Here is a 26,299-nt window from a genome sequence, read left to right on the forward strand (position 1 = left end):
AAAAAAAAAAAAAAAAAAGAATTAGCAAGACAAATTTAAAGAAGAAATCTAACAGCGTTACTATCGTCAGCAGACAGGAGGTCTAAAAATCTCTGTCATTTGCCATATTGCTTAAAGCAAATAGATAATTTTTAAAGTTGCTTTTGGCCAAATATGAAAAGAAATGCAGTCTATTCTACATTTTCTCTAAATGGCTGTATAGTAGGGAAGGTGAGGTTAAAAGTTTATTGCCAACTATTTCAGTGACAAATATAATTCACATGTATTACACAGTTGAGGAGTCTGTGAAAAGATAGCTTCCCATTTCCCTACTCACTCATTCAGGTCAAAAATATTGGGCCAGGGATGGTGGCTCACACATGTAATCCCAGCAGTTTGGGAGGCCGAGGCAGGTGGATCACCTGAGGTCAGGAGTTCAAGACCAGCCGGGCCAACATGGTAAAAACCCACCTCTTCTAAAAATACAAAAACTAGCTGGCGTGGTGGCTGGCAGCTGTAATCCCAGCTACTCGGGAAGCTTAGGCAGGACAATTGCTTGAACCTGGGAGGCAGAGGTTGCAGTGAGCCGAGATCATGTCACTGCACTCCAGCCTGCGTGACAACAGCAAAACTCCGTCTCAAAAAAAAAAAAGAAAAGTTATTATTGGATGCTGGCTATGTACTCAGTACCACGTACTGTGGTAGGTGCTGGGACACAATGATAAGGTAATGACTACCTCTGTCCTCAGGAGCTGCACAGCACAAGTCAGTAGCCATGAGCCATAACACGTGGCTCCTAAGCACTTGAAATGTGAACGATCCAAACCGAGCTGTGCTTTACATGTAAAATACCCCCTGGATTTCAAAGATTTAGTACCCAAAAATGAATGTAAAATTATTAATTTTTATATTGATTATATGTTGAAATGGTATTTTTTAAAATACTGGGTTAATTAAAAATATTAAAATTAATGTTACCTATTTGTTTTACTTTTTCAAATGTGGGTACTAGAAACATTTTAATTTTGTGGTTCACCTATTTCTGACACAGTGCTGATCCAGCCCAACTGTTGGCTTCTGTTAATAATTTCACGATCTCTGCAAATCACACTGTTGGGTAAAGAGCATCTAATCAATATTTGATAAATATTAAACATCCTGTCAAGGAATCTCATAGCTGGGAGTAAAAAGGCAACTCCTCTTCTCTCTCACCAGTAACTACAGATTTCTTTCTCATATTTATAGCCCAAGAATGACCAACATATTAAAAAGCCATTTCATTTTGGATAAACCATGGGAATTTGTCTGGGTTAATGCCATGAAGACCAAGCATTAATTTTTATTAGGTGAAATATAGCATAAGATCCTCAACCTTGACAAAACCGAAATTGGGCTTCAGAGTCTAAAGTAGCTCTCTAAATCCTCTCCCAAATTCTCCATGTGCAAATCCCATTTTCCTAAAAATTACTTACTGCTAATAAAATCTACCATAGAATTGGTTTACCTGATTCAGGAACTCCCACTGGAAAATGTAAAAGCAAAAAATTAAAACAGAACCTGAATTCACAGGTAAACACTTAATACCCAGAAGGGAACATGAAGCTAAAGGATTATGTACCTGTGATGTCTCACCCATCTTCTCTTCCATGTCACAGGACTTGCTCTTTACCCCAGGGAGCAAGCAAGAACTTACAGTAACCAGAGAAACGGGTTTTAGTTTCTAGCCCAAAGGCAGAAAGAAGCTAGCTGTCTGAGATAATGTGACAGAAGATTAGGTTGTTTCCAGTGTTTTCACTATTATAAATAATATTGTAATGAAGCTTCCTCTATATAGATTTGTATGCAAATGTATGAGAATTTCTGGGTCAAAGGAATATGCACTTAACATTTTTATAGAAAAAAATAAAAAATGCAAAAATACAAAACAAAAAAAATTTTTATAGATATAATACTGTTATAGGGCCATACTGCTCTCCAAATAGAATGGACCAATTTATACACCCAGCAATGTATATGCAAGTGCCCACTTCTTCACACTTTCTTTAACCTTCTCACATTTGTGCCAATCTGATGGGTACAAATTGGTGTCAGGTTAATTTCCATTTTCTTTATCTTACTGGTTCACATGTTTATCAGCCTATTTGTATTTCTTCTTTTTGGAACTGCCCGATCGTATCCTTTGCCTATTTTGAATCTATTAAGTTGTCTTCTCACCATTTTGTAATTTTTTTTTCTTTTTCCTTCGAGACAGGGTCTTACTCTGTCGCCCAGGCTGAGTGAGACCCCGCAGTAGCATAATCACAGAGCGCTGCAGCTTCAACCTCTCTTCCTCAAGAGATCCTCCCGCCTCAGCCTCTGGAGTAGCTGGGTCTATAGGCATGAGCCACCACACCTAGCTAATTTTTTAATTTTTTATAAAGATGAGGTATTACTATGTTGCCCAGGCTGGTCTTGAACTTCTAAGCTCAAATGATCATCCTGCCCTAGCCTTCCAAAGCGCTGGGATCACAGGCATAAGCCACTGAGCCAGGCCCCAAATTCTTTATTTATGTTTATTTCTTCCAGGCTGCTCCTTGTCTTTTGTTTATGACATCTATTAACATACAAAGGTGTTTATGTAACTGAGTTTGTCAATCTTCTCTTTTATAGCTCCCTTGTTCCATAACTCATTCACCTCTGAATTATAAAATGATTAAAATATTCTCATTTATCTTGAATAATTTCATGTTTCAATTTTTTATATTCAGAATTTGAATACATCAGAATTTATATTTCTGTGTGTTATATGCAGTGGGGCTCTAATTTTTCCTCCCAAAATAGACAGGCTACTGTCCCCAAATCACTTAAAGAAAGCCACCCCTCCTATAATTATTTAAAATGCCACCTTTATCATATACTAAATCGACATGTTCTAGACTCGAATTAGGAAAATCCCAATACTCAGATCTAATCACCTTGGACAAAAAATTTATTGCTCTTTAAGGATATATGAATATAAAAATATGTAAATAATATGCAAATATATAAAAGAACATCACAGAAGCTTAAATGCAAAAGCTTGCAAATAAAGTAGTATATAATATTTATTCCTTAATAAATCTATTACTCACAAGATGTAGCCATCTCCAGATGTGCTAATGAACATTTGTAGTGAGGCCATTTTTAAAAAATAAAAACTTATTGCTAAAAGTATTTATTGGTTATAAATATCAAACAGGCTAAATGATAAATCAATTTAACTGGTTACTTCTTTCCAAATATAAAGGCCACAACTACCTCTACCACAAAAGACAGGTCTTCTGTTGGACCTAGAAGTCTCAAGGAAAGCCAAGGAAGTCTGATCCAGTTAGCTCCTCCATATCCCCCAAATGGCAGGTAGAACTTTTTACTACTCCCGGAGCCCAAGTTGTTCAGACCAAAGCAATCCATTCACATCAGCCCACAATATTACTTGTTGGTTATATAAGCATCTCCTACCACAGGGCTTCCCAAAGTGCTGGGATTATAGGTGTGAATCACCATGCCTGGCCCTCATTACCACATTGTTTTAATTATTATAGCTTTGAACTATCTTTTGATATCTAGAACAAATTCTCTTTTGTATTACTTTTTCCCAAAAACTTCTACCTATTTTTCTCCACTTTTGCAATGAATTTTAGAATGGGTCTGTTAAGTCTATAAAAAGTCCCGTGGACAGAGAGCATCTTAACCAGGTGATGAAAATTAAAATAACCAGTAACGGGACAAATCAATCAATATCATGTGCAATGAGATGATCACAATATTATTTCAGTGGTAGTCCTGCCAAAAATACATAAGCTGAATATAACTATGGGAAAACAGAGAAAAACCAAAACTAAGGGATGTTTTACAACATAACTAGTCTGCAACTGTTCAAAAATATCAATGTCAAAAAAGACAAATGCTGAGAAACTGTTCAACACTGAAAGAGGATAAAAACACATGAAAACAGAATGCAACACACAATCTCGGATTTTCTACTGCTATTAAAGAACATTATTAGCCGGGTGAAGTAGCTCACACCTGTAACCCCAGCACTTTGGGAGGTCAAGGCAGGCAGATCACCTGAGGTCAGGAGTTCCAGACCAGCCTGGCCAACATGGTGAAACCCTACCTCTACTAAAAATACAAAAATTAACTGGGTGTGGTGGTGGGCACCTGTGAACCCAGCTACTTGGGAGGCTAAGGCAGGTAAATGACTTGAACCCGAGAGGCGGAGATTACAGTGAGCCGAGACTGCACCATTGCATTCCAGCCTGGTGACAGAACGAGACTCTGTCGCAAAACAAACAGAACATTATTAGGATAGCGGCAAAATAATAATGGCAAAATCTGAAACAAGGTCTGTAACTTATGTACTAGTATTAATTTTACGCATTATTTATGGGCTTAATAATCAGTGTTGATGCCTAATTTTGATACACGTTCTGCAGTTACGGAAGAGAATGTCTGCTTTTCAGGGGCAAACACTTTAGTACTTAGACATAAAGAGATACGGTAAAATAATGAAACCCTAACTCTACCGACCCCGCCAAAAAAAATTACCTGGGTATGGTGGTGCATTTCTGTAGCCCCAGCTATGTGGGTAGCTGAGGTGGGTGGGAGGATCGCTTCAGTGCAGTAAGCTATGATTGCACCCCTGCACTTCAGCCTGGGTGATAGAACAAAATTTCATCTCTAAAATTTCTAATTTTTGATTTTTTTTTTAAGAGACATCAGCTGGGCGCGGTGGCTCACATCTGTAATCCCAGCACTGCGGGAGGTCAAGGCAGGTGAATCACTTGAGGTCAGGAGCTCAAGACAAGCCTGGTCAACATGGTGAAACCCAGACCCTACCAAAAAAATACAGGGCATAGTGGCGCATAACGGCAGTCCCAGCAATTCAGGAGGCAGAGGTTGCGTGAGCCCTGATCGCGCCACTGCACTCCAGCCTGGGCGACAGGGTGAGACCCTGTCTCAAAAAAAAAAAAAAAAAGAGAGAGAGAGACATGTCTGCAATTTTCAAATGGTTGAAACAGAAAAGTATGCATATATGTATTGTGTACAAAGCGGGGAAGGAGACAGGAGAGGGAGCAGGATAAAGCGAAAGAGAAAATAACATTTGGGGAATCCGGGTAAAAGATACAGGAGAATTTTTTCTTTTTCTTTTTTTTGAGATGGGATCTCGCTCTGTCACCGAGGCTGGAGTGCAGCGCCGCGATCTCAGTTCACTGCAACCTCCACCTCCCGAGCTCAAGCAATCCTCCCGCCTCAGCATTCTGGGTAGCTGGTACCACCGGCGCGCGCCACCACGCCCAGCTATTATTTTGTATTTTTGGTAGAGACGGCGTTTCGCCTCGTTGCCCAGGCTGGTCTCGAGGCTGGTAACTCACGAGCCCAAGTGATCCACCCATCTCAGCCTCCCAAAGTGCCGAGATTACTGGCGTGACTCACCATGCCCAGACAGGATACAGGATAATGTCTACCATTTCTGCTTTTTTTTTTTTTTGAAATGGAGTTTCGCTCTTGTTGCCCAGGCTGGAGTGCAACGGCGCGATCTCAGCTCACCGCAATCTCTGCCTCCTGGGTTCAAGCGCTTCTCCTGCCTCAGCCTCCCGATTAGCTGGGATTACAGGCATGCACCACCACAGCTGGCTAATTTTTGTATTTTTAGTAGAGACGGGGTATCACTATGTCGGTCAGGTTGGTCTCGAACTCCTGATGTCATGATCCGCCATCTTCGGCCTCCCAAAGTGCTGGGATTACAGTCGTGAGCATTTCTACAATTTTTGTTAAACCGGAAGTTACGTGGAAATTAAAATGCAATTCTTAAAAGGTCCCTTGAGGGTTTTATCGGGATAATCCATTAAGGAACATAATCCCTGGCCATTTATTCTTTTTGTTTTTTTAATGTCCATGAGTATAGTAGTTCGTTTTGTTTGTTTGTTTATTGAGACACAGTCTCGCTCGGTCGCCTAGGCTGGTGTACAGTGGCTCGAACTCAGCTCACTGCAACTTCCGCCTCCGGGTTTAGGCGATTCTCCCACCTGAATGGTTCGAACTACAGGCGCACGTGACCTCAACCAGCTCATGTTTTTTTTCTTCTGTTTTTTGAGAAGGAGTCTTGCTCTGTCGCCCCAGATGGAGTGCAGTGGCGCGATCTAAGCTCACTGCTACCTCCGCCTCCCGGTTCCAGCGATTCTACAACCTCAGCCTCCTAAGTAGACACTATAGGCGCGGGCCACTGCGTCTTTTCTTTTTGAGACGCAGTCTCACTCTGTCGCCCAGGCTGGAGTACAGCGGCGCGATCTTGGCTCACTACAATCTCGGCCTCCTGGGTTTCAGCAATTCTCCTGCCTCAGCCTCCCGAGTAGCTGGGATTACAGGTATGTGCGAGGACGCTTGACTAATTTTTGTATTTTTAGTAGAGAGGGAGTTTGGGTTTCGCCATGTTGGCCAGGCTGGTCTGGAACTCCTAATCTCAGGTGATCCGCCCACCTTGGCCTCCCAAAGTGCTGGGGTTATAGGCGTTAAGCTACCATACCCGGCCAATTTTTGTACTTTTCGTAGAAATGGAGTTTCACCATGTTGGCCAGGGTGGTCTCAAACTCCTGACCTCAGGCCATCCACCCACCTCGGCCTCCCAAGGTGCTGGGATTACAGGCATGAGCCATAGCGCCTGGCTGCCCAGCTAGTTTCTGTATTTCATCAGTATAGTTTCATTTTCTTCCTTTTTCTAAATACTTTATAAATTTCCATACAATTTTAAATGGATAACTCTTTTATCTTCTAATTGGTTGCTGTTAATTATGTAGGAAGGTGATTTATTTTTGCACGTTTAAATTTTGTCCACCCAATTTTCTGAACTCTAGTATAGTTATCATGTATTATCTTGAATTTTATAGGTACACAATCAGATCATCTGCTGTTAATGCCAACTTTAACTCTTCCTTTCCAATATGTGTACCTTTTTTTTTTTTTTTCTTTTCCTGGTCTTCTACTGTATTGGCTGAAAACTCCTGAACAAGGCTGAATAGTGGAGATGACAGTGGGCATCATTGTCTCGTTTTTTGTTTTTTTTTTTTTAATTTTTAATTCTTTGGCATGCACCTGCATGTCTTGTTTTTTTTAACTTTCATGAGGATACTGTGATACCTCATATACGATCTTTACTAGTTTTTCTTTTTGTGTAGAGATGGGGTTTCACGGTGTTAGCAAAGATGATCTCGATCTTCTGACGTCGTGATCCGCCCCCTCCCCCAACCTCCGAAAGTGCTGGGATTACACCGCACCCAGCCCTACTACTGGTTTCTTGTAGTATTCTGTCACAAAATAAATCTTCTTTTATCCCTGGATGCTTAAGAATGTTTTCCCTAGGCCGGGCGCGGTGGCTCACGCCTGTAATCCCAGCACTTTGGGAGGCCGAGGCGGGTGGATCACGAGGTTAAGAGATCGAGACCATCCTGGTCAACATGGTGAAACCCCGTCTCTACTAAAAATACAAAAAATTAGCTGGGCATGGTGGCGCGTGCCTGTAATCCCAGCTACTCAGGAGGCTGGGGCAGGAGAATTGCCTGAACCCGGGAGGTGGAGGTTGCGGTGAGCCGAGATCGCGCCATTGCATTCCAGCCTGGGTAACAAGAGCGAAACTCCGTCTCAAAAAAAAAAAAAAAAAAAAAAAAAGAATGTTTTCCCTTACCAGGAATGGATGTGGGGTACTTATTTATTTGTTTATACAATCACTGCTCACTGCAGCCTTGACCTGCCAGGCTTAAGCAATCCTCTATCTCAGCCTCCCAAGTAGCTGGGACCACAGGTGCATGCCAACACGTCTGGCTAATTTTTACTTTTTTTTTTCTCTTCTCCATCTGAGTCTGCTTGCTAGGGAAATTTTTAAATATTTTTAAGAGACGAGTGTTGCCTAGGCTGGTCTCCAACTCCTGGGCTCCAGATCCTCCTGCCTCAGCCTCCCAAAGGGCTGGGATTACAAGCATGAGCCACTGTGTTCCCAGCACAAAGTTTGTATTCAAATGTAACATACAGAAAAGCACATATGTCATATAGGTACTAGATACATTTTAACAAAATGAACAGGTTAAATATCAAAGTTTATTAAATGTTTTATTTAATACAGCAAAGTCACACTTTTTCTTTAAGCCTATTAAAATAGTAAACTAAATACATTCCAGAGATAAGGCCCATTTGATGATTTTATTTAGATTTGCCCCTGCAATCTTATGTGTTTTCTATTTACCACTTTATTGCTTTATTTTCCCACTTTTCGGATCTTATTGAAATAAGCTCTCTTCTTTTCTCCTACAAAGATCTACATCTTATTACCCCTAATATTTTCTGAAAAACAAACTTTTATTTTTTTTAACACTCTTCAGAATAAACCACATCTGGAAAGAAATTCGCCTGTTAATGGTGGTTGAGTGAAGATGTGGGGCAGGATCTTTGCTTTTAAAATTTAACTCCTTTTACTGTTAAATATGGCATGCATTAGAATTTACATAAATATAAATGCACAGTTTAACAAATTATTAAAAAGAGAAACGTAACTATCATCCAGCTCAAGAAACTGAATACTGCATCGAGAGCTTAACAAATTATTAAAATAGGAACATATAATCATCATCCAGGTTAAGAAACAAACTACTACCAGCACCCAGATGCTCTCTGCCTGCCCGTCTTGATCACACCCTCCAACCTTCACTTCTAGAGTATCCTACCTCCTGATTTTTAGGGCAATCATAAAATCTGTCTTTTTATAGCTTTATTATACCTAGGTATGCATCCCTAAACAATACTGTTTATTTTGGCCTAGGGTTTTTTTTGTATTTTAGGTTCTGGGGTATATGTGCAGCTTGTGCAGGATTGTTGCATAGGTACACACATGGCAATGTGGTTTGCTGCCTCCATCCCCGTCACCTACATCTGGCATTTCTCCCCATGTTATCCCTCCCCAACCTCCCCATCCCCCCACTGTCCTTCCCTTGGCCCCCCAACAGACCCCAGTGTGTGATGCTCCCCTCCCTGTGTCCATGCGTTCTCATTGTTCAACACCCGCCTATAAGTGAGAACATGTGGTGTTTGATGTTCGATTCTTGTGTCGGTTTGCTGAGAATGATGGTTTCCAGATTCATCCATGTCCCTACAAAGAACACGAACTCATCGTTTTTGTTTTTTATGGCTGCACAGTATTCCATGGTGTATATGTGCCACATTTTCCTTTTCCAGTCTATCGTCGATGGGCATTTGGGTTGGTTCCACATCTTTGCTATTGTAAACAGTGCCCCTGTGAACATACATGTGCATGTGTCTTTATAACAGAATGATTTATAATCCTTTGGGTATCCAGTAATGGGATTGCTGGGTCAAATGGAATTTCTCTTTCTAGATCCTTGAAGAAGCGCCACATTGTCTTCCACAATGGTTGAACTAATTTACACTCCCACTAACAGTGTAACAGTGTTACTATTTCTCCACATCCTCTCCAGCATCTGTTGTCTCCAGATTTTTTTAATCATCACCATTCTAACTGGTGAGAGGTGGCATCTCAATGTGGTTTTGATTTGCATTTCTCTAATAATCAGTGATGATGAGCATTTTTTCATATGTTTGTTGGCCTCATATATGTCTTCTTTTGAAAAGCGTCTGTTCATATCCTTCTCCCACTTTTGGATGGGTTTAGTTCTTTGTAGATTCTGGATATTAGCCCTTTGTCAGATGGGTAAATTGCAAAAATTTTTTCATTCTGTTGGTTGCTGGTTCACTCTAATGATTGTTTCTTTGGCTGTACAGAAGCTGCGGAGTTTAATTAGGTCCCATTTGTCTATTTTGGCTTTTGTTGCCAATGCTTTTGGTGTTTTAGTCATGTTTTAAAGTGTATTTGAATAGAATAATATAGTATGTAGGATAATATAGTATGTATTCTTTCTGGGCTCTTTTATTTGCAATTATGTTTTTGAGATTCATCCATGTTCTAGGGGAGCAGAAGTGGTCTGTTCATTTCCCTTGCCAAATACTATTTATTTGTATGAATATATACCACAATTTATCCAGTCTAAGTTGCGTGAATAGGCATTTGGGGTTGTTTCAAATTTGTGGTTCTTAATATTGCCATGAACATTTTTGCGCACATTGCAAGCGCACAGGGGCTTGTATTTCTGTTGGCTATAAATCTAAACATGGTATTTCTGAATCTTAATGTAAATATTCACCTTCATTTGACAAAGCCAAAATGTTTTTCAAAATGGTTGTACCAATTTATACATCCAACAGCAGCATGTGAGAATTTCTGTTGCTCCACATCCTTGCCAATATTTTGTATTGCCATTGTCAGTCTTTTTAATTTGGCAATTCCTGCTAGTTTGTAAAGCTGTCTCGTGGTTTTAATATTCATTTCTCTCATCACAATGAGGGTGAGCACCTTTTCAGGTTTATTGGCCATTTGAATGTTTCTTTTTTTTTTTTTGAGACAGAGTTTTGCTCTTGTTACCCACGCTGGAGTGCAGTGGCACAATCTCGGCTCACCGCAATCTCCGCCTCCTGGGTTCAAGCAATTCTTCTGCCTCAGCCTCCTGAGTAGCTGGGACTATAGGCGCGTGCCACCATGCCCAGCTAATTTTTGTATTTTTAGTAGAGACGGGGTTTCACCATATTGACCAGGATGGTCTCGATCTCTTGACCTTGTGATCCACCCGTCTCGGCCTCCCAAAGTGCTGGGATTATAGGCGTAAGCCACCGCGCCCAGCCTCATTTGAATGTTTCTTTTGGGAAATGTCTGCTGATACAGTTTGGATTTGTGGCTCCGCCCTAACCTCATGTTCAATTGTTATCCCCAGTGTTGGAGATGGGGCATGGGCATGGTGGGAGGTGACTGGATCATGGCTCCGAAGTTCTCATGAATGGTTTAGCACTATGCCTCCTTGGTACTGTATCGAGAGAGAGTTTTCACAAGATCTGGTTGTTTAAAAGCTCTTGGTACTTCCCCCCAACCCCTCTTGATCCAGCTCCTGCCATGTAAGACACCTGGTTCCACTTGTCTCCTGCCATGAGAAAAAGCTCTTTGGGGCCTCTCCAGAAGCAGATGCTACCATGCTTCCTATACAGCCTGCAGAACCGTGGGTCAATTAAACCTCTTCTTTATAAAGTACCCAGTCTCAGGTATTTCTTTATAGCAGTGCAAGAACAGACTAATGCACCTGCTCAAGCCTCTTATATACATTCTCTCACTGAATTATCATTTTTGTTTTTGAGATGGAGTTTCGCTGTCACCCAAGCTGGAGTGCAATGGCTCGATCTTGGCTTACTGGGTTCATTCTCCTGCCTCAGCATCCCGAATAGCTGGGATTATAGGCACTCTCCCGCCTCAGCCTCCCAAGTAGCTGGAATTACAGTTGCCTGCCACCACGCCCGGCTAATAGTTTTGCATTTTTAGTAGAGATGGGGTTTCACTATGTTGGCCAGGCTGGTCTTAAACTCCTGACCTCATGATCCACCCGCCTCAGCCTCCCAAAGTGCTGGGATTATAGGCGTAAGCCACGGCGCCCAGCCTTCACCCTATGCATTTCCAGATTATTTGAATTTCAATGAGGATGAAGACTTTTATGATGATCCACTTCCACTTAATGAAAAGTAAATATATTTTATTTTTCTTACTTTTTTTTTTTGAGACAGAGTCTTGCTCTGTTGCCCAGGCTGCAGTGCAGTGGCATGATCTCGGCTCCCAGGCTAAAGTGATTCTCCTGCCTCAGCCTCCTCAGTCACTGGGATTACAGGCGCCCACCACCACACCCAACCAATTTTTTGTATTTTTAGTAGAGATGGGATTTCACTATGTTGGCCAGGCTGGTTTTCAACTATTGACCTCAAGTGATCTGCCTGCCTCAGCCTCCCAAAGTGTTGGATTACAGGCATTAGCCACTGAGCCTGGCCGATGATTTTCTTATCCTTCTTGGATAACATTGAAAGATAATAAATAATAATAATATTTTCCTTGCCATGACAAGGATTATTGTCTTTCTTAAATTTTTTAGAATTAAAATGGAGGCAGGGTTTTGCCATGTTGCCCAGGCTGATCTCAAAATGGGCAACATGGCAGTTTGGGCTCAAGCAATCCACCCATCTCAGCTTCCCAATGTGTTAGAATTACAGGTGTGAGCCACCATGACTGGCCACAAGGATATTGTTAAAAATATTTTTTCCCTTCCTCCAGTTTCCTTTATTGTTTAAGAATACAATATATAATATATATACAAAATATGTGTTAGCTTACTATGTTATCAGTAAGACTTCTGGTCAACCATAAACTATTAGTAGTCTAAAGCTATGCACAGATTTTTTATTGCATGGCGGTCAGCATCTTTAACACCTGAATTGCTCAAGGGTCAAGTATATACGTATATTCACACATACATGCATATTTATTTTACTTCTCTGTATTTTAGAGATATCAACAGTTATACTAGCCTTCCTGAATTTCTTGGCATACTCCACTTCTTATATCCAAATCTTCTTCTATTTTGGATTTTTCATTTTACCAGGAGTATATCTTCAAGTAATTTTATCAAAATGGGTTGGCACAAACTTTCAGAGATCTTACTCATTTTTACCCCCCACTTAAACATGAGTGAGGCTGGATATAGAATTCTGTCTTGAGAATAATTTCCCCTCAGAACACTGAAAGCACTTATCTTCCAGCAAACCATGCTGCAGGTGAGAAATCCATGCCAGTCCAATTTTCAGTTTTGAGTCTATGTAATTTGTTTTCTACCTCTGAAATAGTAAGTACTTTGGGAATATTCAGGGAGGTACTTCTTGTTGGTTTGTTTTTGCATTTTTCCTGCTTGGTCCTTGGCATAACCTTTGTATGTGGAAACTCAGATTTTTTAATTTTCTCCCTTCCATTGTCTGATCTCTCCTTCTGTAACTCCTATGAAATGGGTACTGGACCACTCAGGTCTATCCTCAAAGGATGAATTTTCCTCATGTACTTTCTATCTGTAGGTCTTCTTACTTCACAGTCTGCAAATTTCCTGTTTTATTTTTATGAAAAGTAACTGGTCTTAAGTGTATTGTTTAACGCTCCAACAGAGTTTTAATTTCAATTAAATTCTTCAATATAAAACGAATTTATTCATCATTAATTTTTATCCATGGAAGCGTTTTTTGTTCTGTTTTGCTTTTTTTGAGACAGAGTCTTGCTCTGTTGCCCAGGCTGGAGTGCAATGGCATGATCTCGGCTCACTGAAACCTCTGCCTCCCAGATTGAAGTGATTCTCATGCCTCAGCCTCCCCAGTAGCTGGGACTACAAGCGTGTACCACCATGCTCAGCTAACTTTCGTATTTTTAGTAGAGACAGGGTTTTGTCATGTTGGCCAGGCTGGTCTCAAACTCCTGGTCTCAAGTGATCCACCCACCTCAGCCTCCCAAAGTGCTGGGATTACAGGTGTGAGCCACCATGCCTGGCCAGGAAGCTTTTTTTTTTTTTTTTCACTTTGTGGATGTAATTCATGCTTGGCTCTGTAAATATACATCCTGTGATTCGAACTTCCTCAAGTTCCACTCTACTTCTTCATTATCTCTGTTTCTACCACAGGCAGCTGTTTTGTTTATTTTAGTCTCTTCTAAGTCTAGTTTCCCTCAAATTTCTGGTGAGCCTTTATCACCTACTCACATTGGTTAGTTATTATAAGAAACATGTGTTTCCTCAGCAGTTGTATTAATGTGCCTCCAAAGCCCAAATGGAAGGTATTTCTCAGTGTGGGTCTCTGCAGGTAAGTGGCACACTGACAGACGGGCTTCCCTTTACAAGTGGAGAAAAAGAAAGCAGTTTTACCTTATTGTTGCCAAAATCATCAGGCTGTATTTTGATGGTATTGTCCTTTAATGCATAGCAATCCTTGATAGAGCTCCTTTTCTTGTTCTCCTCTCATTCCATCCTCCTCACCCATTTACTGCAGAAGTCCACTCAACTAAGGCTCTGCTGTGTCACTCTACCTCCAGTCCCCAAGGCAAATCTTCTGCTTTTCTTGAACTGTTCTCATGACTTTATCCTGGAACTAATGCCATTGCTAGGGTACTTTATATGAAGGGAGAGAAGGAATAGGGGAAGTAACTGTTTTGAAGGCAGGTCTTTCATTACCTGCCCAGATAGTCCACTTTCCTCCAAAACCGCTCCATCTTCCTACACTTGCTGCCTATAGGCTTAGAGTTTAAGAAAAGAGCCCTGCTAAGACATTCTCTGACCTCCATCGTGCAGCAGGAGCATCTATTCTGGGTTGCATTTTATTCTGTGCTGGTTCCTCCATCAATATAATTCCAATTGTTTTCTAGTACCCTAACATTTCTAAAAACTTCTGGTATCATAACAGGAACAATAATGATAGCTAACATTAATTCAGCATTTGCTACATGTAAAGAAACTCTCCTAAGTGCTCTGTATATATTGTCTCTCCTGATTTCACAGTAACTCTAGAAGGTAGGTACTATTATCAACATCCTAATTTTACAGATGAGGCAACTGAGGCCAAAAAAGAATAAGCGACTTGCTCAAGGTCATGCAGTTGGTAAATGGCAGAGCTTGGATTCAGACACAAGTCATCTAGTTTCAAAGACTCCCTTTTCTGTTCTTCTATTTTTTTTTAATGACAATGATTTATTCTTTGTCTTATGTCTGTTTTGTCATCTCTAATGATATCTGAGAAGTAGGGGAAGGTAAATGGGTATGTTAAGCCTGCCATTTTATAATAAAAACCACTGTTTTCATTACACCATTACTGTTTTCACTACACCACAGTTTTCATTGGTAGAACTATGTTTTAGAGAGAATGCAGGATCTGGTGAAGGAATCTAGTGACCGAAAATGGCCCTATGAAACTGTCTACAATCTGAATCAAGAGAGGTGATATAAAGAATTCCAAAATAAAAGGCTTGGAAGTGGCTATTTCAAAAGTATAGATAAGTTTTTTTTTTTAAAAAAAAAACCAAAAACCAAAAAACAAACAAAAACCACACAACCTATTGAAGCATTAAACAATAGCATTTTCATGTTCTCAACAATTCATTTGTTCACTATCACCAACACCAAGGAGAAGTTGAGAACAAAATAAAATGTTAGTCTCATCCTGTTTCCTTTATAATACTTTATAAAGTGGCCTTTATAATACTTTAATTCAACTCAAATACATGTGATATACCTGCCACATTCACTATGGAGTGATATGAAAGGCACTGTCCTGCTGTCCCTGCCCTTACAGAGCTTACAGTCTAGTGGGAGGCATGGACAAGTAAACAACTACAATTCAGTGCAACAATAAGTGCTATGATACAGGTAAGTACATGGAGGGTGCCATCAGAACAAAGAGGGGAGGGGCCTGCCAAGGAAGTGTCCCTGGAAATACTCTTGAACTGAGTGTTAAAGGATATGCTATTATTGGTTTGGAGAGATTAAACTGAATTTATTATCCTTTGCCTAAAATCTACATCTAATTCCACTTCCACTTCCTGATGTGTCAAATTAATTCTCTATTTTATTTTCTTATGAGACAGGGCCTCACTTTTTCACCCAGGCTGGAATGCAGTGGCATGACTATAGCTTACTGCAGCCTCAAACTAAGTGCAAGTAATCTTCCTGCCTCAGCCTCCTGAATAGCTGGGACTACAGGCATACCCCACCACACCTGGCTAATTGTATGTGTGTGCGTGTGTGTGTGTGTGTGTGTGTGTGTGTGTAGAAAAAGGGTTTCACTCTGCTAGGATTACAGGTATAAGCCACCATGCCCAGCCCCTACTCTCCATTCCTATTACAACTACCTCATTACTGTCTCCATCCTTTGCACACTGATAACAGTAATCATCTCATAATTAGCCTTTAATTAAATCTCTTCACTAGCTAAAAATCCAAATGTGATCCTGAAAACTCCACTTGGGTGATATCCGCCTGATCTGGGCCCTCTCCAGCCTCTTTTGTCCACCCCCTTTCCCACTGTGCTGAACTTTCTCTAGATTTCTAAAAACACCATGTTCTGTTTTGACTAAATGCCTTTACTCAAGCTGCCTAATCACCAATTTGTGAGGATCCAACCTTCCTTTGCTGACACGTACTCAGCCTTTAACCACAACCCTTCTGATGCCATCCTCATGGCCACTCCTTGTCACCCTCCTCCAGCCAAGCTGAGTCAGGAACCTCTCCTTTGTGCTACCATAGCATGCTACTTCATCATAACACTTACCACAAAGAATTATGCTCAAATTATTCTGATTGTCTGTTTACCTGATTCTCTATTACTTAGATCATCAGGCTAGTACAATACAAAGGAAGCAATCAAGAAATACTGAAAGAATGAAAGAATGAAGGAACGAACAAACGAAGAGTTAAGCCTGTGAAAGTTGATGAGACAACCAAAGGAGATATGGAGAAGACAGAACACTGGAGCAATACCCACCTTAAGGGGGTAGAAAGAAAGAAGCTACAGAAGGAAACAGAATGAACAATCAAAGAGGTAGGAAGAAAATATCTAGAACTATACAGTAAAGCAACCCAAAAAAAGAGAGAAATTTAAGAAGGGCAAGTAGTCAACAGCATCAAACACTACATAGAGGTTAAAGAAGGTGAAAACTAGTGAGAAGAAAGCCACTACTGATCCTAATGTTGCTGATGCTGAGTTAACACCCCCTCAATTCCAGCACTGTCAGGGGCCACCTTTCTCAACCACTGATTGAGGCTTACAAATAACCAATGGTATAAAACTTACCTGTGCAATCTTTTTTTTCTACTATCAAAAAACTGAAAAACAGACACCATACAAAAGAAAAAATCCCCACCATTCAGATACAACCTGTTATGTCACTATTTCCTTTGTTTTTATGTTTATATGTTTTATATCATTGTTATGTTGAATTATATATCCTAAACAATTCCTTAATTAGTATACATAAAATTATTAATATAATTAAAAATGAAGCTTAATTTATGCTTTATTGAGCATAAGTAGATTTCTCATTGGAAGTTAGTAAATTAGTATTCCAATTTATAAATAGAAAAAAGAAAAAATGCTATAGAAGGACATGTCTGCTTGGCCATGTGTGTACAATGGCTTTCCTGTCATATAATACCACAATTACCTAATTTTTTTTTTTTTTTTGAGACAAAGTCTCACTCTATCACTCAGGCTGGAATGCAGTGGTGCAATCATGGCTTACTGCAACCTGTGCCTCCTGGGCTCAGGTGATCCTCCCACCTCAGCCTCCTGAGTAGCTGGGACTATAAGTGTGCACCACCATGCCCGGCTAATTTTTGTATTTTTTGTGGAGACAGGGTTTCACTGTGTTGTCCAGGCTGGTCTCGAACTTCTGGGTTCAAGCAATCTGCCCCTTAGCCTCCTAAAGAGTGGTGATTACACGTATGAGCCACCCAAGCTGGCCCTTAATTTTTAACCAATAAAATTTACTCATGCTAAAAGGTGGTACACCATCTCAAGGATCTTATCTTGACCCATTTTACAGTTGATTTTATGCATGCTCTGGAGCTTGGCTGCCAAAAATAGGTTAGGAACTAGCTATAGAAACATCTATAGCAGTTGCAGGATTTTTTCCTAGGTTACAAAAAACAAACTCCAGTTAAAATTAGATATACTGGGTTGTAAATAATTTAATACAGCCTAAATTACATTAAGTACGCTTGTGTGACAATTTGTTGTATCTAGAAAAATACTGTGAACCAGAGTTTTCAACCTTCCTCTGAGATTTTCTTTTTTCAGTATGGAGTATGTTTTAGTAGAAAAAATAAAAAGTAGAAGGAATGCAACATTTCTAAAAGTAAAAACTACTAGGTCAAAGGGTATGAACATTTCTAAGGTTTTTAATACATATCACCAAACTGGTTTCAGAATAGCTATATAAAATTTACACTTCCTTCAATATATGAGGTTTATTTTCCCATACCCTAGCCAACACTGGGTATTCTTATTTTTATTTCTTTATTTTCTTCCTGAGAATATTCCAAGTAAGTTATTCTTATTTTTGGTCTTTGCTGATCTAATAGGTAAAAATACCTTCTGTTTTAATTGTGTTTATAATAATAGTAAAAATAAATATTTGTTTATATTTATTGGTACTTCTTTTTAACAAATTGATAATTCTATATCTTTTACCTATTTTTCCAGCAGGCATTTGTTTTTAACCTATCTTTTAATATACGACATTTATAAGAACTCTTCATATATTCATATTACCCCTTTGTTACAAATAATCCTTTTTTATTTAATATATGACATCTGACATAAAAGGTTTTTAATTTTATACCATCACATAATCTTTTATTTCTTCCTTAGAATCATATTTAGAAAATTATTTCCCACATACATATTTTACAGATTTTCACTCAAAATTCTTTCTAATATGGCTACAGTGGAATACCATTTATATCAGCGAGATAATTTATCTCTACCATCTAATAACAAAGTTACAATTACAATTCCAATAGTAGCCAATAAGAAACAGGTTTAAAATTAAGTTCTAGATTTTTCTTACTCCAATTGTTTCATTAGCTGTTTAGATGACTTTTAGAAACCAGAGTTTTGAGTTTAGAAAATTCATTCAAAGTTCCCTTTAACCCATACGAAGCACAGATCTCTTGCTAGTTATCACCCACCTCTCAAAAACCTGTTAGGGATCCTTATGATGGGACAGGACTGAATGAAGCGCCTCCTAACTGGGTCCCATCGTATTTTCTTCTTACCTGTTACCACAATTATCAGCAATAAGTCAGACACATACAACACATGGCAAATAATACATAGTTACTGTAGTTATAAAGACAGAAAAACAAGAAACAAAACAATACTTGAATACAGAAAGAAAGTGATATAAAGTAGCATTTAACTCTGCTTTGGAAGTCAAAATTAAATTAATATATAAGCAGTGATGAAGGTTTTCAACTCTTACCCCCAAAATAATATAATTTTGTGCACCATTTTTCGGAATTCTGGTTCAATAGTATGTGCACTCAATAATCACCAATGCCATCTTGTGGCAAAAATTCACCAGGAGCTTTATGAACAGATTAAAAATGATGACATTTTAAAGTCAGTTAATTTCAAAATGGAGCTCTGAAACTAACTGGACATAACATAGGCTCCTGTTCTCTTCAAGGTTATAATAATTATGGTTAAGAAGATAAAGCAATGGGTACCATTCCTTAAATATTAAATAAGCTGACTCTACTATAATTAAATTTTAAAACAGCAACTAAATAAAACAAACATTTAATATCTTGGCACTTCCATGGAAGAAGGGAGGGAAGGAGCTCATCTGCCTTCCCAGGAAGCAAATCAGCTCCACGTTAACCCCAATTAAAATTTTTTGTCTTATAAAATAGAAGAAAAACCTAATAAATTAATGGAACTGTTAAATGGGGTAATTTTCTCTTTTCCCAAAGTTTTAGTAACTCCCAAAGATAACTCTTGACAATAAAAACAATTAACACTTGTGTAATGTTTAAGGTTTACAAACAGCTTTCACATATATTACCTCATGTAATTCTCACAACAATCCTGTATTGATTCAACAATCAATTTATTAAGCATCTGCTACGTCTGGAGCCCTATGCTAGGACCGAGGGTTGCAAGGGTTGCAAAACAAGGACTGACTCCTGCTCTTCAGAACCCATGGTCTCACGAGGAAGACAGGTGTGTAAACAAATAATTACATTACAGTGAAGAAACTGCTGTAACAGGAGCTATAAACACTTTGAAGAAAGTATCATCATCATTTTACAAGTAAGGAAGCTAAAAGAAAATTAAGTGATTTAATACTAGAGCCAGGATTCAAGCTAGGCCTTCTGACTCTAAAAACTTGCCTTCTTTCCACTACACCATATTTATCCTGTCTTAAATTCCCTAGAAAAAGAACAGTTTTTATTTTTGGTAACTGGAAATATATTCAGATGTCCATCAACAAGGTCTAGTTTGCTTGCTACAGAACATGTACATAGAGATATACAAATTCTGTATAATGAAATGGCATCACCTGCACATTTGCACTTAATTTTGTAGAGAATACAGACTCATGGGCAAGGGGAATAATTATTTATTTTGCAAAAGGGTTTATTTTTTAACATTCTAAGTCTTTTCAATCAGTGATTCCCAAATGTTGGTCTACAGACCACTACTAGGCTAAGGTGAAGATTCACTGATCCAACAAAAGCATGATAAAAATATGGACAAGGCAATAAGTTTTTCAAAAAGCTAAAAGGTTCCATTTAAAGGCCTGCCCTTTTTTCAGAGATTAGAACCTTTTTGTTGTTAAATATTCTTTACCTTATGAAATGATGCTGCTAAGAAAATGGTAGTTGGCTTTGTTTTTAATATTCTTTCGTGGAGAAACTGAAAATTTGCAAGCCCATATCTACTCTAAATATACATATATAAATAAATATAAGTGCATATATATATATATATATATTAACGTACAGGTTTACAACATTCAACGCCCTAGAGAAACATTGTTTTAAATCAATACAGTATGTGTTGATGACTCCAGAGTCCAAAGCTGTAAACCACACTGTCAAAGGATACATAAGATATTTAAGAAACCTCCCTTGCCCTTAAGAAGTTTATATTCTACTTAGGGAGACAAGACAGACACATAAAACAATTAGCAATACAAGACAGAATATAACAAGTGATTAGCTCAAAATTTGACATTTTTATGTATCAAAAGTGTTAAAGTGTACATACCCTTTGACCCAGCTATTCCACTTCTAGGAATCTATTCCTAAAGAAACAATCATAGATGCATGGAAAGATGTATGGACAAAGATATTAACTATGGTACTACTTATAATGGTAAAAAAAATTAGAAACACTTTCAATGTCCAATGATAGGGAGATGGTTAAGTATGCTAAATGAACATACTTAAATATGCTCATACTCTACACACCACTAAAGATATATACAAAATTATTCATTAACATGACAAAACATTCACAATATATTGCAAATGAAAAATACAATGTAAAAAACAGTATTAAAGCATGATACCATTTTAGTAAAGAAAAAAGTATTTTTATGTATTCATTTAAAAATATAGGAAATATTACATCAAATTAATGTATTTGACTATAGTTATCTTTGCAAGGTTCTAATGAATTATTTTTGTTTTTTCTCTTTATGATGGTCTTTGTTTTCCAAGCTCTCCTACTGAGTAGGCATTACTTTTAGACTGGAAGAAAAACAATCCTGTATTTTTTTTTTATTTTTTAAAAAGTTATTACAAAAAAATACTGGAAAGAAACATACCAAAGTCTTAACACTGGTTATGACTGGGCCTGGGGTTTTATTACCCCTTTCATGTTATCCATAAATTCTATTATATATGATTTTATAAAGGAAAAATATTAAAAACTACTTTGGAGTAACACTGAGGGAATAACATTAAAAATTACCAAGCTGGGCCTGGCGTGGTGGCTCATGCCTGTAATCCCAGCATTCTGGGAGGCCAAGGCATGTGGATCACTTGAGGCCAGGATTTGAGACCAGCGTGGGCAACATGGCAAAACCCCATCTCTACTAAAAGTATGCAAAAATTAGTCAGACATGGTGGAAGGTGCCTGTAAACCCAGCAACTCAGGAGGCTGAGACAGGAGAATCGCTGGAACCCAAAAGGCAGAGTTTGCAGTGAGTAGAGATTGCGCCACTGCACTCCAGCCTGGCGACAGAGTGAAGCTCTGTCTCAAAAACAAAAACAAACAAAAATAATGAACCAAAACTGTAATTAACAAAACCCTTTTTACGTTTTCTCAGAGCTTCGGTCAAACATCTTTGGCATGTCTCTCTCTCAGCAACCAGCATAAGTCTATTCACAGACTCCTGTGGACTCTATGGAGGTTATTCAATCAAGGCAGGCACTGACTTCAGAACCCACGTTTTAATCTCTCACCCAAAGAGCAGAAAAAAGAGAAACCAGCAACATAGCAGTGTAATATCAATGCAAATATACTTCTTAAATTTTTAAATAAATATATGCCTCTCCGGTTTCATATAAATATATTCCTGGTCTGAACTTTTATTCATTGATGTTTTAGTTTTTATACATTCAAAGTGCCAATCTTCATAAGTGATAGCTTCAACTCTTCAAAACAAAAACAGGCCAGCCATGGTGGCTCACACCTGTAATCACAGCACTTTGGGAGGCCGAGATGGGTGGATCACCTAAAGTCAGGAGTTCGAGACCAGCCTAGCCAATATGGTAAAACCCCATCTCTACTAAAATACAAAAAAAAAAAAAAAAATTAGCTGGGTATGGTGGCGGGCACCTGTAGTCCCAGCTACTCGGGAGGCTGAGGCAGGAGAATTGCTTGGGTCCGGAAGGCAGAGGTTGCAGTGAGCCAAGATCATGCCAAGGCACTCCAGCTTGGGCAACAGCGAGACTCTGTCTCAAAAAAAAAACAACAAAACACACACACAGACACACACACACACACACATCCATAATTTCTTCAATGATTTCATCAATATTTTGTTTTTTGCTAGGTTTTAAATTATTTTTCTGTTTTTTACTATGTTTACTTCACTATAAATATAACATAGTCACTGGCTAAATTAAGATGATAGGCTGAGCACACTAACCAAGCTTACCTTCCCTTAAAATCTCCCAAATAGCAGATCAACAGATCAGTCATTAAAAAAAAAAAAAAAAACCCTTTGCTGACTTTTTTGGGAAAAAACAAACCAACCCATAATCAAAAGAAAACAAGATATGCCCTTAGTGGACGAATACTATCAGGAATCACTGGAAGATGAAAAGCAGATAGAATCCGCCTAAAGGAAGAGACCACAGTCCTACATACCAAAAGAGGACCAGGGCAAGTGAAGGGATCAGCTTGCAGAGTAAACTATGCCCAAGACAACAGGAAGAAGTAAAAACAATCTGAAACGCCGCCTAAGTGACTGGAGTGTAACACAGAAGTTACATGGCAGGTGAACCCCTCCCAGCCATTTACCATTTTGAGTCAAGCATTATAGACTAGAGGTATTTGCTCCCAGAATGGAACAGTGGCAAAAGCAACAAAGGTGTCACTCTCCAGCTAGAACAATGAGTGTGGACACTGGGATCAGAGAGAGAAGATAGAGCCCTGCGAGGATATTAACACCCAGGCAGAAGAGGGGACAGTCACACTGAAGAAGCCTGGCAACTAGCACACTTCATCTCATTGCTACACATTCCCTCCCTAGCCACAATTCGTGGAGACCTGCTACGATAAACAGATGCAACACTCACAGGAAGGCTAACTAGGACTCACAGATAAAGATGAACGCGCATAAAACTAAAACCCAAGCATGAAGATGTATTATAGGAAAGTATGTTAAAAAGTTAAGACACAAAAAAGAATCGAACAATATTAAAATTTCAACTACCTTTTTGTTTGTTTTGCCAAAATGAACAAGCTAATCCAATACTTCAGATGGAAAAAAGCAAGAAACCCAGAATACCAAACAATCTTGAAAAAGAACTAAAAGCTAGAGGACTCGCACTTCCTAATTTCAAAACTTTCTGCAAAGATATAGTATCCAAAACTGTGGTACTGCCACATGGATGGACACACAGATTAAATGAATGGAACTGAGAGTCCAAAAGTAAACCCTAACATCCAGTCAACTGATTTTTTTGACAGGGGTGACAAGACTATTCAGTGGGGGAATAAACAATCTTTTCAACAAACTGTCCTAGGACACTTGGATATACTTTTACATGTAGAAATCTATACCTACTCCAACTATTGCTCAAGAAGGAGAGTGAAATAAAGAAATTTTTTAAAAGATATTTATTTATTTATTTATTTTGAGATGGAGTCTCGCCCATCACTATGCCTGGCTAATTTTTTTGTATCTTTAGTAGAGACAGGTTTTCACCATGTTGGCCAGGCTGGTCTCAAACTCCAGACCTCGTGATCCACCTGCCTCGGCCTCCCAAAGTGCTAGGATTACAGATGTGAGCCACTGCGTCTGGCCCAATAAAGACATTTTTTTATATGCAAGGACCCAAAAAGTTTGTTTCCTTCAGAATTCTGATGAAAGAATTACTCAAAGATATGTATCTGGATTTTCTTTAAAAAGTTAATGCAAGAAAACAAAAAAAAGAAAGAAAAAAGTTAATGCAAGAATAACAAGGCACAAGAAAAGAGTGAGCAGAGAAACCAGTAAAACCTTTAAGTCTAAATATGCACTGATTGGGGAAAAAAACATTAGTAACATTCTAAACTATAATCTCAGATGCTATCAACAGGAATATTAATAAGGGTAGAAAGGGAGGTTGAGAGAAGAAAAACTAGAAGAACATTAAAGTATCTGTCTTATTCAGATGAAGGATATGGAAAATGATTAATATGGATACTGATAGAAAAAATATAAATTGAAGTATTATGTAAAAGATCTAAGAATACTAGATGGCTTCACTGGTGAATTCCTCCAAATATTTAAGGACCAATTCCAAGTCAAATTGATATAAGTAGCCAAAGGTCTCATTCCAGGGAACCTGAAGACACATCTAAGAAGTCAGTTCTCATTTTCTTAAAATGAGAAAGACTAGTTAACGGTAGTTGCCAAAGTGTTTTATCAAAATGATCATGTTGGCAAGGATGCAGAGGAACTGGATGAGTTATACTTTGCTGGTAGGAATGTAAAATAATACACACATACTCTGAGAGACAGTATGGTAGTTTCCTACAAAACTAAACATATGCTTACCATACAACTCAACAATTACATTCTTGGGCATTTATCCTAGAGAAATGAAAACTTATGTCCACACAAAAACCTGTACACAAACGTTCATAACGCCTTCATTCACAATAACCAAAACATGGAACCAATCTCAATATCCTTCAGCGAATGAATGGTTAAACAACCGTGGTCCAAGGTACAACCATGAACCATTAATTCTTGCAACCAACAGAAAAAAAATGTCAAAAGGTTACATACTATGTGATTTTACTCATATAACATTGTTGAAATGACAAAATTTTAGAGAACAGATTAGTAGTCACCAGGGGTTTGCCAGGGAAGGTGGTTGCGGCTGTATCAGGGTACCACCAGGGATCTTTGTGATGGAATTGTTCTGTATCTTGACTATGGTAGTCACATGAATTTTAATATATAATAAAACTGTACAGAATATGATACACACACACACACACACACACACACACACACACACACAGTACATGTAAAACTAATGAAATCTGAGTAAAGTCACTGGATTGTATCAATGTCAATTTCCTAGTTGTGTTACTGTACAATAGTAACAGGATGTTATCATTCCAAGAAATTGCCTGGGGAAGGGTACATGGATCTCTCAATATTATTTCTTTCCTTTTTTTTAATTTTAATTTTTATTTTTTGAGACAGGATCTTGCTCTGTCACCCAGGCTGGAGTACAGTGGCATGATCTCGGATCACTGCAACCTCCACCTCCTAGGCTCAAGTGATCCTCCCACGTCAGCCTCCCAAGTAGCTGGGATTACAGGCGTGTGCCACCATGCCTGGCTAATTTTTGTATTTTTTGTAGAGACGGCGTTGTCTCACCAAGTCAGGCTGGTCTCAAACTCCTGAGCTCAAATGATCCACCTGCCTCAGTCTTCCAAGTACTGGGATCACATGCATTAGCCACCTGCCTCAGTCTTCCAAGTACTGGGATCACATGCATTAGCCACCACACCCAGCCAATATTATTTCTTAACACTGCAAGTGCATCTACAAGTCTCAAAGTAAAAGGTATAAAACTTAAATAAAAACCAAAATGAAGAAAAATCATGATAGTGCTAATATGGAACAGATTACATTCAAAATGATATACCTAAACAATTATGAATATTTAACAATTCGAACTATTGAATCAGAGAAAATGATCCAAGAATTCTGACTTAGGTGGCTACAACATGTGCTACGGTCCTACTGCTGTATGTAATTCAGGATCTATAAAGGTTTCAAAAGAGAAGAAAATTAATACTGTATCTGGAATCACTGCACAGTTGTACAGATTGCTTACTGCACAAGAGCTCCAGGCAAAGTGTCTAAGTGGAGGCTAAATCCAGCCTTCACTTCCCCAATGTACCTATGGGACTATGTCTACCTGGAAGAGGAATCTTTTCAAAATTTCACAGTGGCACACTTTGAGCTAACAGTGATCTACTTGTTAAGTAAATGACTTACTTTTAAATTTAGGATAATCAACATTTTTTTTTTTTTTTTTTTTTTTTGAGACGGAGTTTCGCTCGTTACCCAGGCTGGAGTGCAATGGCGCGATCTCGGCTC

At 38.7% G+C, this 26,299-nt stretch overlaps 1 protein-coding gene across 2 annotated transcripts in view; it reads right to left on the reverse strand.

The window, feature by feature from the left end:
* Positions 1 to 26,299, reverse strand: part of KLHDC10 (kelch domain containing 10) — a 68,977-nt gene that overhangs the window by 19,660 nt on the left and 23,018 nt on the right. The window contains exon 2 of one of the 2 annotated variants that reach the window (XM_017532561.1): positions 18,639 to 18,725. The exons of the other annotated variant lie outside the window; for it this stretch is intronic. Within the exon in view, the coding sequence (XP_017388050.1) occupies positions 18,639 to 18,725 (87 nt within the window). The remainder of the gene's footprint in view (positions 1 to 18,638; positions 18,726 to 26,299) is intronic. 2 annotated transcript variants of the gene reach the window in all.

Source organism: Cebus imitator, unplaced genomic scaffold, assembly GCF_001604975.1.
Source record: "Cebus imitator isolate Cc_AM_T3 unplaced genomic scaffold, Cebus_imitator-1.0 Scaffold77, whole genome shotgun sequence".
Taxonomy (NCBI): Eukaryota; Metazoa; Chordata; class Mammalia; order Primates; family Cebidae; genus Cebus; species Cebus imitator.